The 18,835-nt window shown below is 34.3% G+C and overlaps 1 protein-coding gene across 1 annotated transcript in view; it reads right to left on the bottom strand.

The window, feature by feature from the left end:
- LOC134265791 (rap guanine nucleotide exchange factor 6-like) overlaps positions 1-18,835 on the bottom strand; it is a 46,096-nt gene that overhangs the window by 7,700 nt on the left and 19,561 nt on the right. Inside the window, 21 exon segments of the mRNA XM_062748004.1 lie at positions 138-284; positions 404-487; positions 2,095-2,222; positions 2,347-2,446; positions 2,669-2,927; positions 5,443-5,550; positions 5,715-5,779; positions 5,907-6,132; positions 6,284-6,512; positions 6,705-6,813; positions 7,494-7,697; positions 8,844-8,876; positions 9,017-9,124; positions 9,464-9,628; positions 10,104-10,208; positions 10,299-10,416; positions 10,816-11,006; positions 11,132-11,230; positions 12,456-12,671; positions 13,634-13,771; positions 15,731-15,806. Of these exon segments, the coding sequence (XP_062603988.1) occupies positions 138-284; positions 404-487; positions 2,095-2,222; positions 2,347-2,446; positions 2,669-2,927; positions 5,443-5,550; positions 5,715-5,779; positions 5,907-6,132; positions 6,284-6,512; positions 6,705-6,813; positions 7,494-7,697; positions 8,844-8,876; positions 9,017-9,124; positions 9,464-9,628; positions 10,104-10,208; positions 10,299-10,416; positions 10,816-11,006; positions 11,132-11,230; positions 12,456-12,671; positions 13,634-13,771; positions 15,731-15,806 (2,908 nt within the window).

Genomic DNA, 18,835 nt, shown 5'->3' with positions numbered 1-18,835 from the left:
ACTCGAAACAATTACCGCAATCACAGAAATTATATTCAATGTTCAATAAAATAAAAGTTAAGAAATTATTCAACATGTGCATGTAATATAAAACCTTAAGCTAAATTAAAAATCTAGGCAAGTGAGAAAGAACTTACATATTTAGCTGAACACATATTGCAGAGGTTGCGAACTTCTTTGGCAATCATTCTGAATTTTTCAAAGTTGATAAGTCCATCCACTTTTGTATCATTGCCATCTTTCAGGAAAGTTAGATCTTTCATTGCAATAGGAAATAATGGCAACTGAAAATGAAAGTATACCCTATTATAAGAAGTGTTAGTTGTGAATTTGTGAAATTAATTGTATACTTTGCTTTATCTCCATAATACATATAATGAGCTGATCATTGCTCCACTCTTACCATAGGTGGTTGAACGTGGTCACTACTGACATAACTCCTGTACTTGGACATGTTCTTTGAAGGGTCAATCAATTCCTTTAAGTCCTAAAACACAACAAACAAAAATAAGGTTAAAATAATGGAATTATTTCCAGAATTCTTGTAAAATCAAGCATTTAAACATCACACACTAGACAAAAAAAAAACATAGGTAATCAGAGATTACAGAGCTCACCTCAACGAATGTTGTCTTTAAGTAAGGCAAAGTCACACAATTAACCAACAAAAAGTATACATTCCAAAAATGAAAATATTTTTAAAAGCAATTTTGATCTGATACTTTGAAATAGACCTACATAAAAAATTTAAACTACTTCTTCTTCATGAAAATATAATGAAAATCCAGCATCTGAAGCAAATTTGAGAGTTTTCATCTCTTGATGCAGCATTTGTGCAAGTTTGGTTTATACAATGTTATATAAGCCTTATAGTTTTTGGTAATAGACCTGCAACCATAACTTTTACCTTGTCTATTATCTGAAAAATGTATGTCCAATTCAGCATCCGAAGCAAGTCCATTAGTGTGCATCCTTAGATGTATCATCCATGCAAGTTTGCTCATTATAGGGCTCATAGTTTATTGGAAATGAAACATGCATCAAAACTAACATTTTCACTCATCCACAAAAAGTACAAAATGTAGGTCAGATTCAGCATCCGAAGCAAGCCTGGAAGTATGCATCCTTAGATGTATCATCTATGCAAGATTGGTCAATAAAGAACTCATAGTTCCTTGGAAATGAAACCTGCACCAAAAACTTTTAACTAATCACTCAACCGGAAAATGTACGTCAGATTCAGCATAAGCAAGCCCGGTAGTGTGCATCCTTAGATGTATCATCCATGCAAGTTTGGTCAACATAGGGCTTATAGTTACTTGGAAATGAAACCTGCACCAAAATTTTCACCTGTTCACTCAACCAGAAAATGTAGGTCAGATTTAGCATCCGAAGCAAGCCCGGTAGTATGCATCCTTAGATGTATCATCCATGCAAGTTTGGTCAACATAGGGCTTATAGTTACTTGGAAATGAAACCTACACCAAAAACTTTAACCTGTTCAAACCGGAAAATGTAGGTCAGATTCAGCATCCGAAGCAAGCCCTGTAGTATGCATCCTTAGATGTATCATCCATGCAAGTTTGGTCAACATAGGGCTTATAGTTACTTGGAAATGAAACCTACACCAAAAACTTTAACCTGTTCACTCAACCGGAAAATGTAGGTCAGATTCAGCATCCGAAGCAAGCATGGTAGTATGCATCCTTAGATGTATCATCCATGCAAGTTTGGTCAACATAGGGCTTATAGTTACTTGGAAATGAAACCCACACAAAAAACTGCACCAAAAATGTTAACCTGCTTCAAAAACATTAACCTGGTCATTCCTTTGCTGAAATTGCAGCATCTGAAACTTTGTCTGGTACAATAAAACACACTAAAACCATCTTCCATGCATGTCTAATCAGTATAGGACACAGAAGTAATTAAAAAGAAAACTGCTCCAAAAAACTTAACCTTAACCTGGGACGCCGACGCCGACGCCGACGCCGAGGGTATCACATAAGCTCCCCCCAACTTCGTTGAGGTGAGCTAAAAATTTAAAATGTCTCCGAGAACAACTCAGTATGTATCATTTAAGAGTTGGCCTACCTCATACATCTTGACATATTTGCTGGGTAATTTCTCCCACGTGTTGCGTAATCTTGAGACATATATTTTATCAAGGCCACTTAATATTGAAAACATGGAATTAAAATTCTTGCAGTCTTTACAGTGCTCTGAAATAAAAACAACAAAAGAATTTTGTAAATCTTTTTTTTTCCCTTTGGTTTAGAGCAATTCTGTACACTTAAAACTTGGAGTAGAACACTAGTTTTGATCAAGCAACTGAGCAAAACTTACTTGCGATTTTGATGAACTGTTTGATCATTCTCATTCTTTTGACAACATTGAGTTCTCCACATACTTCAGTGACAACCCAGTACATCTCCTTATTGATAAGCTACAACAAGAAACACCATGTACATGTGTACATCTAAAATATATCTAAAATACTAAGGTGACTGGAACTGTAGGAACTTTCAATGAATTTATTTCTCATGGATAATCAAAAGTAAAAACTAGATACATGTGCACCATATAGCCTTTAATCTATTTTTTGATGCTAAGGATTTAAATGATGTGAAGAAACTGATGACCTAATGTTACATGTACCAGTACTAACCTCTGTAAATTTCTGTAAGTTAGGTGTACCAAACTTAGAGTTAAGACCAAACAAGTTGTCGATGTACTCAGTGGGCTCTATACTCTTGAAGACCTTGAAGTCGTCCAGAGTGAGCTGGGACGCCACCTCCGTGGTGTGGAGCTGTAGAAGACTTATCTGAGCCTCCTTGATCAGTTCACCGCGTAACTCGTCCGGGACCAGTGTCTCCGTGTTCATATTGTTCTTAAGGTAATACCTGAGTACACATGGAACAGTACGCCTGGGTGAGTGGTCAAAAAACAAACAAGACAATTAAACCCCTGGACCACCAAGACCTGGCACGAATGTTGTCAAAATACTGGGTTAGTCACAAAATGGTTAGTGCATGTCAAGTCACTAAACAGACCAGCTGTATGACCAACTGACCAGTCAAAACAAAAGGATTATAGAGTTCTGATCCAAAGTAGGTATATATTTTACATTTGTCCATTTCTACATTGTATCATAAACTGTTTTTTTTTCTTTGAGATGCTAATTTTGGTAAGATTGTGATCTGGTCTGCAGGTGCTTGAGTACCCAGTAAATACTGAAATCAACTACCGGTAATAACTGTGTATAGTTTTCCCCATTTTTTTTAATTAGTAAACTCATTCTCAACTTTGATTAGGTTGCATTTACAAAACTGTCTAAAAGCATCAAAAACAAAAAATCTCAGAATCTATGACAACAGTGATAAAGGTTAAGAGTTTTGCACACAGGGAATTCACTGCTGGGAAAATAAAAAGGTCACACACAACACCAAGGTCATCCAACTACACACTGCTAGTACTGCAATAATCACTCGGTATCTACAGTTGTCATTATTATTTTGTAAGCATAATTACTTAACACACTTTTTGCAATCAAAAAAAAAATTAAGATTAGAAGGAAATAGTTTCAATTATCTTAGAGTATAAATTTTACATGCACTATTACAATCAGTGTAGCACTAAGGTAATAGCAGACACTGATCTCTAGCATTGTCAGATATACTGAACAAAGACTAGGGGCTAGAAGGCCGAGTCAAAAATGTTTCAAAAGGCCAACTTAAGTTTTTATATTATTTGAAAAAATAAGGAAATTAAAGAATATATATGTATACCACATTCAACTAAAATTATGGACAGACAATTTAAATGTATAAAATTACACATTTCTGTAAAATTTTCTTCAAATCAAGGTTTTCAGATGGAGCCTACTGCATACCACTTGCCAAAATATTTATTGACTTACTGTCAGATCAAAAGCAAATTTTGCCAAATTTAATTTTAATCCAAAAAAAATCAGACAATTTAATTGAACAATATTTATGGTTGAGTATATATTGTTATATATGTCAGAGCAGAGTGAGAAATGCATATTATTAGCAAGCAAAGCCAAGGCATACATGGTTAGAGAGTTGCGTTAGAGTCTTTCGATAGGTTAAGCCAGGCCCACATTCTACACAAACTTGACCCTGACCCCTGACCTCTTGACATGCTAGTAACCACTCAGTAAATAGTATTAATACATTTATATCCCATCCCATTGTGGTATTTGTAATATTCCTGTATTTCGTTTTTCTCATTTTTTTTCTTTCTGAGCTCTGCCTTATGTATAATTTTTTGGAAAATTCCCTTACTAGATTTCTTAAATTTTCTGAGCTCAGTAAAAATTTATAAATGCATGTTATCTTTTTCCAGCAAAACAGTGATAAATCTTGAGTAAGCTGATAAAATGCAAGCCTTTTTTTACATTATGGATAACTTCCGTTGCCCTCCCATATAAATACCAGGTTGTTCAATAAATGTATAACCATTATCATTTGCATGGATATATATATGATCATATAGTGGTTTAGTGTTTAGCTTGGTAATATTTCAAACTGCCGTATACACAAAGACAATACCACAAGTGGTGGAGTCAAATCTACAATCCAAATACACTAACACCAAATTTTGACAACATTTGAAAAGAAAAAGTGCACAGGCAAACCAGGGGTTTACTGGAGTTACTTACAAAGTCAGGTAAAATAGATGACACATCATATATACAATGGAAATAGAGGAATAGTACAAAGAACAATTTATCTATTATCTGTAACCATGACAATCATAAAAATTTCTTACATTTAACATAACATGCACCAATCTTGGATATTATTTACCATAAAGATAATAAAAGCAGAATTTTTTTTTTAAATGAAAAAAAAAAAAAAACTTCTACCCATGCAAAACTATAAAATATCTTGATTTAAAAATGTTATTCATCTACCAAATGATGACACTGGATTACAAAAGGGCCCGACTGCATGCTTAATATATAGAAAGTCAGAAAAAGAAGGGATCTAATCTAGCTTAAAAGGGTTAGAAACTGACTAATTCTATCTAACATTTTTGTTATACTGATATATATCACTAACATATCACTAATTATGATACCATGAACAAGGTGTTAACATATAAAACGCAAATTTTTTTTTTTTTATCTTTTTTTAATATCTCTTGTAGAAAAAATCTAATCAGCATAGCATTTTTTTTAACCAAACTACACTATCTTTTAATTTACATAAAAAAACTAAATACTCTGCTTGAAGCAACAAAATATTAGTCATTTGTGTTAAAAATTCAAATGTAAAAGCAATCCAAATAAAAGGGGGACTGTGGTCATAGAAACTGATAACTACACAAAAAAAATACAATTACCCACAATGATTTTGTCTACAAAGAAAGCTAGCTATGGATACTGTATATGGGTTAGTAATGGCAGCATGTTACCTTCCGTTTAAGTTGGCCCGGTCAGGAAGATTAGCCATAGAGTCTGGAAGTCTCTTCTGTTTGACCAAGTTCTCGTTCTCCACAGTCACCTCACAGAGGGAATAATTGCTGAAGGTATAATACAGTTTTATACATTAATAAATTCCTTTAAGAACCCATGAATTTTCTATATATTATTGGAAAATTTTACTTTTGATCACTTACATAAAATCTATACACACTATATAGAGCTTACTCAGCTTAGCTTATTGACATTGGCTTAATTTCAGTACCTGCTTGGTTCTGTAATTCCAAACTCCTGCAGAGCTTGTAAAACCACCTGTCTTGCATTAGTGTCCTGGAAAAAAAAATTATGCATCAGAAAGATCTGTGGACACTCCCCTGAATATTATATTTTTCCCTTTAGAAAACTAAAGTTTTCATAATTATGTTTAAAATCTATAGTTCAAAGGTCATTTAAGTACCTTGGTGATGGCCAGAAATTTGAAAGTTTGGTCAGCTTTGTACACCTTGACAACCATATCAGGATATTCCTTAACATTCTCCTCCAGTGAGAGTGCAGAAAGGTCAGGGTTACTGGCACTGAGAGGTTGTGACTGTAGACCGAGGGTAGACAGCGAGTTAACGGACGGCAGTCGAGCTCGAGATGAACCCTTGTATAGACTCTCATCTGATCTATTCAAATTTTCACTGTAAAATAACAACATAAATCTAAATATACATTTCAGTATGATATTGAAAAGGGGGAGAATTTAATGTGTAACTAAAATATATCCCTACATCAGATCTTAAAATTCAATTTCACTTCAATATGACTAAAAGTATCACAACTGTTACTTACTTAGTTGCCAAACTAGAGGAGGAGGGCATTTTTGACAGAATTTTCCCTCCTATGTAATTGAACACATTATGTTTGCCAAGCGTATAGAATTTTTTCTTGTCCCTCTTCTCCTTCTTGTCACTCTTTGGGGTCTTGGACTCGAGGTCCCCTGTGGAGGACCTCTTACTGAGTGTGGGCGTCTCCTCCTTACTCTGTCTCTTGTCTGGGACCTCTAACAGCTCCTTAAAGTCTGACATCAGAAAAAAGGTAAAATACTGTTATAATATTGTAAATAAGCATAAATTCAGATTCCATTTCAAACATGAAGAATAGACTCCATTGTCTGTATTAGTTTTGTCCTTATCCTAAGATAAATATTCCCCAATTTCTCAGCAACATTATCTTAGTATGAGCACATTTCATTTGATAAATTACATCATACCTAGGAGGTTACACTTGACATTGAGAGAGAGATGAGTTGTTCCCCTTAGTAACTCCAGTGCTCTGTTGTGGGAGACATTGTTCAGACTGGCTCCATTTACTTCTAAAATCTGTAAAAATCACAAACATTAAATTTGTACGTGTTTTCATATAGAAATGTATACCTGATGCTAGAGGGATGTTGTGGGAAATATATATGGGGGAATGTAATACAATGAATTAAAATACAATTAGGTGATAAATAAGTCCTCCTGATATACAAGTATATACTGTACATGGGATCTGATATTGCCTTTAATAAAATGCATATGGAATGAATATTGATGAATGGCATGGATCAGTGATTCTTTTTATTTAGTTGTTACTATATGGTTTATAGTGATTAAAATTAATTTTCTTAGTTTGAATGAAGAAAAGAAAAGTAAAAAAGCCCCAATTCTGAACAGATAATCAAGCTTGGCTTCTAAAGCCCTAAACAAATACCTGTACACCTGATTAGAATTTAATCCTACAAAAAAATACCAATATTTGCATTTTTGCACTTACCTATTAGAAAATAATTTAAAATACTATTACTTGTACAGTGTACATGTATGTCAGCTTCTATATAAATCTTATAAATAATGAGATTTTTATATGACCAATTCTGTACATGTACTCCTGTCAGCAATATCACAACTTCTATCTGAACATATAACAGATCGTGATTAATCCCTTTAGCTTTGATTGTTACAGTAGTGAATCCCTTCCATCAGAAGCCAAGCTTGACAGACCCCTCAGAATAGATTACCTGGTCTCCCCTTTTGAGGCCAGCCTCATAAGCTTTGGAGCCCTTTTCTACTTTGGAAATAAAAATACCAAAGCCCCTTTCCTGTCCCCCAAGGACAGAGAAGTGCAACACCTCCTCTCTGGTTGCTCTGGTTAATGTGATAGTTCTGGACCGGGCTTTGGCAGCACAAGCTATGTTCAATAGCCGCAGCTGACCAAACATTTCCTGTTAGTGGATACAGAAAGGGTTAAGTGAACAATCTTAGAAGAGAAACAACAAAGCACAGATAACTCATGCCATGATTTCATCATTCCGATTCAGTCCATGATATTAAATGATTCTGAATGACCCAGCATACAGTTGGTTTTTAACAGGTGATGATGATGCTATGACAAATGATGTTGTCTGTGCTTTACTTTTGTTTATACAAGAAACTCCACCATATTTTATAAAACCAGTAAATGTCTCTAATAACCAAAAGCATAATTAAACACTAATGTATCAATATTTAGATATGGTTAGAAACTGTTGATTAAAAGTCAGTAACAATAAAAAACAAATATTCTTTGTTTCAAAATGCAATCATAACTAGTTCTTGTTTTCCTACTGACTATCTGAACAAAAAACTTGAACATTTCTGACAGATGTTGGTGCAGTATAATATTTTTCTTACAATGAATGTAGAAGTATATCTGACACTAGCATATTTTTGTACAAGATACATCATGCATGCATTTTTGTTGTTGGAATCTGATTAATATCAAGTGCTTTTATGAGCAGTAATGTAACAGTTGTTTTAGAATATAATGCTTCATAGAGATCTTATCTTCTATAATCAGAAAATGCTGTGTGCTCATACACTACTATCATCTTTTCTGAAAAGATGTGAAGTGCATAAACACCTGCAGAGAATTTTTTCTCTCGTACAATGCAAGAAAATGGCGACAGAGCTGAAACAGTTGAAATTCCACATATTCAGATTTATTATAATTTTTCCAAAATCCATAAAAAGAATGCTTTTCAAAAAAAATTATCTCCAACAAAGCTTAAATATTTTTTTTTTTTTTTTGCTGGTTATAATAATGCAGAAATGATTGAATTTTATCATCTTACCGTGGTTTTAATAAGCTAGAAAATGTGTTTATTATTGAAAGCAAATTTAAAGCAATAGAACCGTATGTAATTTTATATTACAGTCACTGAGATAAAGAACTTGTTTCAGCCTCTCTCAGTGTTAACCAGTATAATATTTTTTTTGTTCACATGTACATGTAATTATAACCACACTGGAAAAAAAGAGAAATTTACAGAAACAAAACATCATGCATTGAACAAGGAGAATGAAAAAGATCAATTCAGGCCTATACACACCGCTTTACTCTTTCTACTTGTTTCAATGCTGAGCTACAACAAATAACTTGAGTAAAAGCTACCATCTAACTTTAAAGAAATCTTTAGAATTTCATCAATAAACTAGAATCTATAAATAGGCGTAAAGAGCTGATGCCCCACTACATATAGCAGGTGCTCTGGATGTTACTCACTTCTCGTTCCAGAAGGCCTTCAAAGTTCTCCAGGAACTCACAGAGAGGGGCATCTGTCTCAAAGTCCACAAAGTGATTATTGACCCACAGTAGGACTACCCGCGTCACCTACAGAACACAGACCAACACATTACAAGTCATGGCAAATAACACAGTATACACATTTTACTCCAATACACTGTTTATTTTTTTTTCATTCAGATTAAAACGTGTCACTGTGTGGCTTAAATATTGATGTTTTATCCTTTTTCCTTCTTTTTAGTAGATCAGAATATCACACTATTTGACCATTTGAATAATAGAATGAATGTATATCAAGTCTCGAGCACAAAATGAATTTACATTTTATCTCTCTTATAGAACAATACATCATGGAATCAATGGAGTCAATCAAGATTTTAGTGATGTAACAATACTGAAATTGCGGGTATTTCACCTATTACTGACCTTATTCCTGTAACTTGGTGTCTCAAACCAGTGCTGTAATTTGTTTGCCAAGTCCATATGATCTTTTATAAAGACACGAAAGCAAAGGAGGAAATCCTCTACATAGGAAGGATCAACCGCCGAGTGCTCCTGTACTAAATGTTGTGTTAGATGGTCAGGTGTGCCCTATAATGATTCAACACAAAACATCTAAAGAATACTCATCATATAAAATGTACTGATTAACTTTTAAAATGACAGTGTCTTAAATGAAAGTTAACTATGATTTTTAAATACATGTAGGTATTGTGTTTTATCTATTATAAGTGAACAGTAACTAATATTTTGATCTAGATATTCTGAGTACATTGCATGTAAAAGTAAAGAACATGCCCTAAATTTACACAATGAAACAGAAAAAGCTTTGTCATTGAGATTATATAAACATCTTGGTAAACAATGTTTATTTTATTTGGTTATGAAATACTGAATATGTAATCAACTTCAAATATACCAAAATGAGTCCATTAGAAAGCATAAATCACAATCAGAGTTTCCACTTTGTATGACAGAAACACAATGCCTGTTAATATAATGTATTCCCACAGTCTTGCCTTTAATCTAACTACAACAGTAAGATTTCAGTTTTCTTTTCACTTACCCTGATGACGATTTGTCCTTTTCGGTTTCCTCCATCAAATATCCTATGTTCTGTCACCATTACAACCTGCCCTTCTTCTACATGTTTCTCTGTGTTCTCTTTGCCCTGTTAAATAAATATCAATTACATTCACATTTCTCAATTCTAACAAGGTGCTTAAACTACAAACTGGATGCTAGTGGAGACAGAGCTCACCTTGTCTAGGATCCTGTGGTAATCATCTTGAGCTATACAGACAAACTGACAGTCATCTAACAATGTCCGCATCTCTCCCTTGTGATACATCTTGTCCAGGGTTGGGGAAATCCCAAAGCTGAGAAATAATATAAACATCAAGATTTCAGATTCACATTTATTAAAATATCTGAATCTTTAGACACATTGGACAAAAAGAAACAAGTTATCACCACATAATTTCGTTTTCATCCTCATCTTTTACCGACATCTAGTAAATCAAGGTCACTACACACTTTTAACTGAAGGACATTCTGAATCTTTACAATTACACAGTGTATCCTTGAAATGACCTAAACTTTGGCATTGTGTATCAGTGTGTCAGGTGAAGAAAGAGCTAAATTGGGCCAAAGGAATAGAAACTTTCTAGCATACATCTTCTGCTCAGTTGAACAAATCACTGACAATGGATTCTACAAAAATATATTGGATTAACCTTTGACATCTAATTTCTGACATTTGACCTTTGACATCTCACCTGTCTCCCATCTGTAGGAATTCAGCGGAGCCATCTGAGTGGATTATTTCCACTTGACCGTTCAGTATGACTGACCAGGAGTCCAGCTCCTCACCATCCCTCATCACAACTGTCCCCCGCTTCTCAATCACCGCAAACACCATAACCGCGCACAACTCACGCCGGATAGGTTGTGTCAAGTTGGCAAACGCCTGTAAGAAACAGTCCCATTCCATTAAATACATCTAGATTATACGTATTTCATACTTTCTCAGTTTTGTTTCTTTGGCTTTCTCTATTAAGTTTTCCAAGACTAGAATCTCCACAAAAACCTTACCCTAAAATGCTGTATAAACTCCAGGAGAATCTCGATGTCATCCTCTGTCCTGTCTTTGGGCTCTTTCTGTAGACACTCTTGTACAGAATCTCGTATAGACTGAAATCATCAATAATCAAACAATCATAAACTCCTTTAAATTGAATCCATCAATAATCAATCATTCAAAAACACTTCTGTGCCCCTTTTGGAAATGATCATCTTGGTCAGACTATATGCTTGTATGCATTTGATAACTTTGCCTTTTACCATTCAATAATCACTTGTGAAATATATTAAGTGTGAAAATGTTGCCTTTTTCTACTTTTGAATTATTTGTTAAGAGTAATCATGTAATTTATTGATACTACAGTTTCTGCTAAATTGCTTGAAAATTACAAGTAATAAATATTGCAAATGATAAATTCAGATTTAGGGCTTAAGTATCTAATAGTTTTTACATATGGACTCAATTTTGTTCCTTAACCTTTTAGAAGGAAGTTGATACTATGTCTTACAACTACTTAGAAAAAGTTACAAATCAGGTGGGTGGATGCAAAAAAAAATTATATTGCTCATACAGGCTTATATTAAACTGCATCTATTTGTCATCTCATGCTTTTTTAAAGCATACTTCAAGTACTTCAATAGTTTATAATGCACAAGGCAAATCAGATAAAACCATTAGTATGCATCATAAAATGATGCAGAAAAGTATACTATGTAACAAGTGTAGGTTTCCTGGAGAGAGACTTCATTGAATTGAGGCCCACTTTCCTGTAATTTATGGAAATTAAACTTTGCACTATTGTAGAAACTTCCCAGAATCATTTTCACTACTCTAATCACTAGTTTTTCTGTTTTAAATTTGTCATGAGGTGACAAAGCTACTATATGACACGTACATTATGTCAAGAGTGTTTAAACTTAACAAGAGATAATGATATAACCTATCACCCTGTATTAATATATAGTTGCTCTCCATCAATAAATTCTGACTTGATTTCCTGGATGAGATTACTGACAAAATGATGTGTTTTTTTTAAGTAAAGTATGTAATGTTATATCCAACTGAAACTGTCTTTTGATCTTAAAAAGATAATAAAATTGAATGCTTATATCCTCTAAATCTCCAACATTTACTCTCTGTTAATGCCTCATGCCATCTGTCTAATGGCCTGATGTTCAACATTATAAATACACCTCCTACTATAATGGTGTTCAAAAATAACCCCAACTCTCTCCATGTGTTGTAAAAAACTGCTTTTAATCTGTAGTCTGCTTTTGTTTACCTTAGTAACTTTTGTATATCGTGCCCCTACCAATGTTTACAATAATTGTATACCTCAGTGTTTGACAATTTGTCTTCATCGTCATCGGAGTCCACGTAACCCTCCGGCATTCCCGTCAGGTCCATATCCGGATTCTCCTGGTCATCAATGGAGGACTGCATCATGTCCGACCCCGAATACGCACTGGAAGTATCACTCGCTCGCGAACTCCTTTTTATTTGTATTTCATTGCGTGAGTATACCATTTCATTTTTGAATTCTGGTGGTAGCTGCAAGGAAAGTTGTAAGATGTTATTAAAGATTGATGGTATGCAGTCTAAATCACCAAAAAAATTATTAATCAGAGTACTACTGAGAAGACCTCACTTAACTTTATACAACAATACTACAGAACAAATTGGAGACTTGTACCTTCTTTATAAATAAATTTTCTTGATTTAATTTTGTGGTACATGCAAACTTAAATTTATCACCGCTTTTATCTTTTAAATGTTCATTTGTGTAACCTTGCTAATTGTGGAAATTATTTTTCTCTATAAAATCAAACTAACACTGATTTGGGGTGTAATTGAGTAATAAGTAAGTGCAAGACTTGCTGATTGTGGAAATTATTTTTCTCTATAAAATCAAACTAGCACTGATTTGGGGTGTAACAGAGTAATAAGTAAGTGCAAGATTTGTGCATGGAATGGAGCGCAACAACATATGCTTCTCCAATAAGAAAACAAACTGGCTTGGAATATTTCAGAGATTACACAGGTCTTCCGTGCTCAATTTAAAAATTATTGTTGGCTTTGATTCAAATGCTCTATATAAAATGTTCCTTCTTTCAAACTGGAGATATTAATAGAAACATGAAGTATTGAGTTACCCTTTACTTCCTTTTCCAATGTGATTGACTATGTTCTATCAATGTTTATTTCCATGTCTCACTCTATATAGTTAGACATTTTTCTTTCACAAATTCTTACAGATTTATTTTCTCAATCTACAAATAATTAACACAGCAGAAAATCCCAAGTTTCCAATTTTCTCTGCTGGTAATAATCATTGCATTAACAGCATGTACATTCCTTCATAAAAAAACATTCACAGAGTAGAACGATCATTCAATCTCATGCAGCACTTGAGGACTAAGCTAACTTTTAGATATAAAGTGCAATAATAAACTCTGTCTACATGACTGCTGAGTTGACTTAATATTTTTATGTGTGGTTTATCGTACTTTTACCTGTTCCACTGCTGTATCACAGTGCATTTTTCGTAATTTGGCTTCTTCTTGTTCTAAATCAAACATACGATTGAAGTTGACATTGTTACATTGTCCACTACGGCTGTTTTTCATAATCTGGACATCAGGATAATCGATCTACAAAAACAGAGGTACACATTTATCACACAGTTTCCACAACAATTTTTATCACTTTTTGAAATTACTAATTTTTTTCCAAGAAGAGCATATCCATTCACAATGAACACAAAGTAGACTCCATCTTTTATCTACATCACGATAGTCACACTCTCTCTCTCTGTCCTTTGGAGATTAACAATGAGAGAAATGTTCGAGAGGAAATTGACTCAGCAATGGCTTTCCCATGTTCGTGTCTGAATTACGTAAAAAATTCCCAGTTCAAAATTAATTCCAATACCACCTGAGAAATAACTGGACACTGACGTCTCGACTTGTCTCAGAGAAGGTAGGTATGTTCACTTCAGCAAGTACTGCAGTTTTGAATTAATATCACCACACACAATCACACTATAACATCCATATCCTTTTTTACAAAACTGTGGATAATACATTTACCTATAGCTGTTATTATAGATATAGGGGAAATGATGAGGCAAACCCAAAGAAAGGTACAAAATGAATGAGACTACTTGACAAAAACAACATGTATGGAAGAAAAATTAATTTTTGACTTAATAAGAAGAAATCCATCTATCATGATCTACCTTAATCCTGTACTTGTGAAAATTCACACCCTTTAAGAGTTCCTTGTTGACGAAAGTAAAACTTACACATTAGTATTTCCAGCAAAGAATGTAATCACTCACTAAAAATCCAACATAACAATTTCTAACAAACTCTGAAGCTTGAAACAAATATGAACATTAAACAAATAACAAAATAATTACTCAAGTACTTCAGAGTTTAGTGGGATACATCCGTTCATGTGTGTAACTCATATCAGGAAATTGTCAGTTGTAAGGATAGACTAGATAAACAGACTTACAGCAGGGAGCAATGTCTCCACTATACTGCTGACAATTTCAACTTTCCTGGATTTCTTTCTCAAGTACTGAGTGTGAATGCAGCTCATTATAATGTGTAATGCAGGTTATTCTTTTATTTACAACTTACCCCCCCCCCCTTCCCATTTTTCTCCTCAGAAAGCTACAAATCCTTTTGGTCACAGTCACAGTTTTGTATGTATATGTATGTTAATTTTTCATTTTATATTGTATTGAAATTTTCACAAACTTTCCTTGGCCATTTAATCTTGATTACTTGTAATAACCCTCATCCATATCTTATAATGACCATGTCAATAAAGTGACTTAGAGTGGCCATTTCTAACAATGATCAGAAAGAAATATTATTGCTGCCACCAGGGGAAAAAAATCAATACTATTGGCATCTTCATCAACAAATTTTGTGAGGATAAATTGTTTTAATACCCTGTCATAATAAAACACATCAAAAAAGGCAACCGATCAGAAGAAAGTTAATAAGTTCAAATTCCTTTTTTTTCCACTTCACCGGAATGTTAATTTGAATAATCACAGTTACAAACAACGTTGGCAGTGAATATTCCACTTCTAATGATGCAGAGAATAAGGCGGAACATGGCTTAATCATTTAGTCTCAGGAATTTTTTTTCTCCAGCAAAAATAACAAAAATGTTTTAATGCAATAAGCTGGTGTAGAATACAATGTTGTATGACAAAGAATCACGAAAACTGTGATAAACTCTATGAAACGTGCCAGCAATGATGTAATAGTCAGCCTCCCTACATATAGAGGGTACAATATATGTCTATCACTCCTTGACTCTACATACCATCAAAGTAAGAGGGCAATAAAAATGCGATCTATTGCCCACTTGTTAAAATTTCATAATATAGTTCTGACAGTAGAATTTATTTGTAGAAGTTTCCATTAACTGAACACACTATTATATATATACACCAAAATGCATTGTATATATAGTGAGTATACAACACTAATTTCAACAATGTTATAAATGAAAATTTTCATTACATTTTTTCTAACTTGTTTCGATCATTAAAATGTTTTAAATAGTTTCCCTATAGATATACGTACAACGATCATCTCTGACGGCTCCAGAATGAGACACTCGCTGGCACGACGGGTACATCCCGGAGTTCTCTTGCCAAAACTGAAAGTAGAAATGACAGCAATTGTGAAATTATCGGTACATGTATCATATTTCACAGTCTAACAAACCTCAATGCTATAATATTACAGGTATTGTCAACCTGAATATGGAAGACTAACCATAAAAAGATGATAAAATATGCGAAAATGTGGGTCATTAAGTCTAAATTCATCTAAAGTTCTCTATAAATTTTTCTAGCTGATACAAAATTCAGAAATATATTATATGTATATATTCATGTAAATGAAAGTCAAATGACTCTATAATTGTTAATATATTACCTCTCTTGCAGTCGAAAATACATTTTTATTTTTTATAACCATTAGAAGCTATTGACTAGAAACTACTGCAAAAAAACCATGTACATGTTCATGATATATTTGGAGCTTCACAGTGAACAAAGGCTATCATTTGTCACTGTATAAAAACACACAAAAAATACGCAAGAACATGATAATGTGCAATGAATACGTAAATTTGTGGCTATCGAAGATCACCGATGACGAATTGACTGATCTGTTGATCAGACGTATACAGAACTTGGCCCTATGTCAGGGATCTTCAGACATTTCATTAAGAACATTATTAAACTATTTCCATTTAAATTAGAGCACCATGTCCCCTGTCAACATCATTAAAAGGTTTATTTGACATAGGTATAATGCACTGGGCAGGGGACAAAGAACTATAAAATGACTAAGGGACTCAGAGCATTTGATAATAAGATGAGTAAATAAAGCAGTCATTTGGACATCACTTCAGTGTTTGTCAGTATACATCAACAACTGATCAAAGCATTAAAAAGCTTCCATTAAAGTAATCTATATATAGATAGCAAAGGACAGACTAAGAATAAAATTTGTCAATTAAACTTGTTAAACAAGTCTACAGATTTCTATTGAACTACCCTACAGGTTCCACATGAAATCCACAAAATATTACTGCCTCACTATACCTGTCAAAGTTAACAGTGGAGTCTGAGAGGGGCCAGACTCCCTCATCATTCTCTAGCCTGATGTCAGGTCCAACTCGAGGAGGTCTCGTCTCACGACTTAGTTCTACAGAACACATACTTTTTGGTCTCACTTTGTTTGGGGCATATTCCGCATGCACACGTGTTGCATATCGTACTGGTTTACCAGACGATGATTCATACATTTTTTGAACACATAAATTTTCAGCTCCATTGGCATCACTAGATAAACTTTTTAACAAACAACAACAAGATTTTAATTTTTCTGAAGCACTAGTCCTATGTTCACACAAGTAATCCATTCTGTCAAGATCAGACTCAGGGGAACACTGCTCCCCGCAGCAAACATCTACGCCCTGCCACTGAGGGAAGTCCAATTCCTCAACTTCTTCAACTTCACTTGAGCTGCCAGCATCCGGAGTTTGTGGAATTCCCAGTGATTGTGATGCATGGTTTTCTTGGCCACTGCACATCAGGTTCGGCAACTCTGGCTTGGGTAAACAACATTTTTGAGGAGAGTGTTGACTTTTAACAGACGGCAGCTGCTTCTGGACAGGTCTCGATTGCTGTTCATCTATCTCATGGTTCTTATCATTACCTGATACATTGGCATTGCCAACAATGTAGAAAAACATGATGATTTCTTCAACAATTTCACTCCTGGGACAACAGAGAAATCACATTGCTGCAGAGCAATTGTTCTCTTACTCTTGGTCAATTCACCAATTTAGCCCAATCAGCAACTCCCAAGTAAATAAAGGCATGTCCAGACTGTATACATTATGTATCCAAGTTTGTGCAATTACACCCTCTTTGTACAAGGTACTGCTAGTTCATCACTGAAATTTGAACCGGCTGTAATCACCCTATTGATACACTAGGACTAGCAACAAGCCTCCCTAATTAATGACAAAAGCTGGTTAATGGAAAAGTGTCACAAAGCTGCACATAAAGTTCACTGATATATAAATACACACAAAATACGTAGATATGACTCCAGTCAAGTGGAAAAACTGAATGACAAATGAGAACGCATGTCGGACTCTTGGTGAACATTGGAGATCTGTTGTGGCATTCAATGACACATGCAGCCTTGCACTTTAAATAGTGTGTAGGTAAAATAATAATCCAGGTATTTTGTCTTCTTTGTGCCGCCTTTTAATAACCTCTTTAGAACTTTTTGTTATTTTCTTTACACCATACAAAATACGCTTTTATCCTGACCACAAAAATACATCCAAAAACTGCAAGTCAAATTCATAGCTGCCTCAGTCAATCTTAATGCTTCTCAATCCGTGTACTGGGTGCATCCGTTTAACCAAAGTAAAATTTAAATCATTGACAGAGCTTTTCTCTCAAACAATACCCGATCAAGCATGTAGGATTACAGTGTAGAGTTTACTGTAGACATAGGTAAAATCTTAACACCCATAAACACAGCCAAACAGACACAAATCAAACAAGTGTTTAAACAACATCCAATCTCAACTGCTCCGTCCAAACAAAAAATGGCAGGTGCTCACCGGGACCTCTTTAATGAAATGTCACCAGATCAGGAATCTGATATTGTCCTACGACACAAGGCAAGCACGTGCTCCCTGGATTTTTTTTTCTCTTCACAGATTTTTTCTTTCTTCAGTGAATCTTCAGAGAAAATTTCAACACACAAAGATGACCCTGCCATCTGCTGGGTGGGCTCATTGTCTTAAAAGGTAGAACCATGCACCTGGACTGATATTAGCTGTCCAAAAAGGTAGCACCCATTGACCAGTATAATAAGCTATTCTTTAATCCCCCTCATGGACAGAAAAAACAATTTTGTACTAAGAAGTTCTTTCCTGTCCTTTCTGGTGGCTCTTTAACTGGAAATGTGTGGTATCAAACATCAACAGACTTTAAAACTATTTAATCATAACACTGACTTGTATTTTAAAGAAAAGCCATGGCATAAATAACACTGCACTTGCAATACTTTGACACAACCAATATGCAGTAAAGGATCTTCCAACAAAAAAAAATGTTTTACAATCAAGTTTTAATACTTGGTCTCTTATCG

Source organism: Saccostrea cucullata, unplaced genomic scaffold (genome assembly GCF_032062105.1).
Source record: "Saccostrea cucullata isolate Sc308-1 unplaced genomic scaffold, CSIRO_AGI_Scuc_v1 ctg157, whole genome shotgun sequence".
NCBI classification, from domain to species: Eukaryota; Metazoa; Mollusca; class Bivalvia; order Ostreida; family Ostreidae; genus Saccostrea; species Saccostrea cuccullata.
The sequence above is the reverse complement of the archived record's forward strand: the minus strand, read 5'-3'. Positions and strand labels throughout refer to the sequence as shown.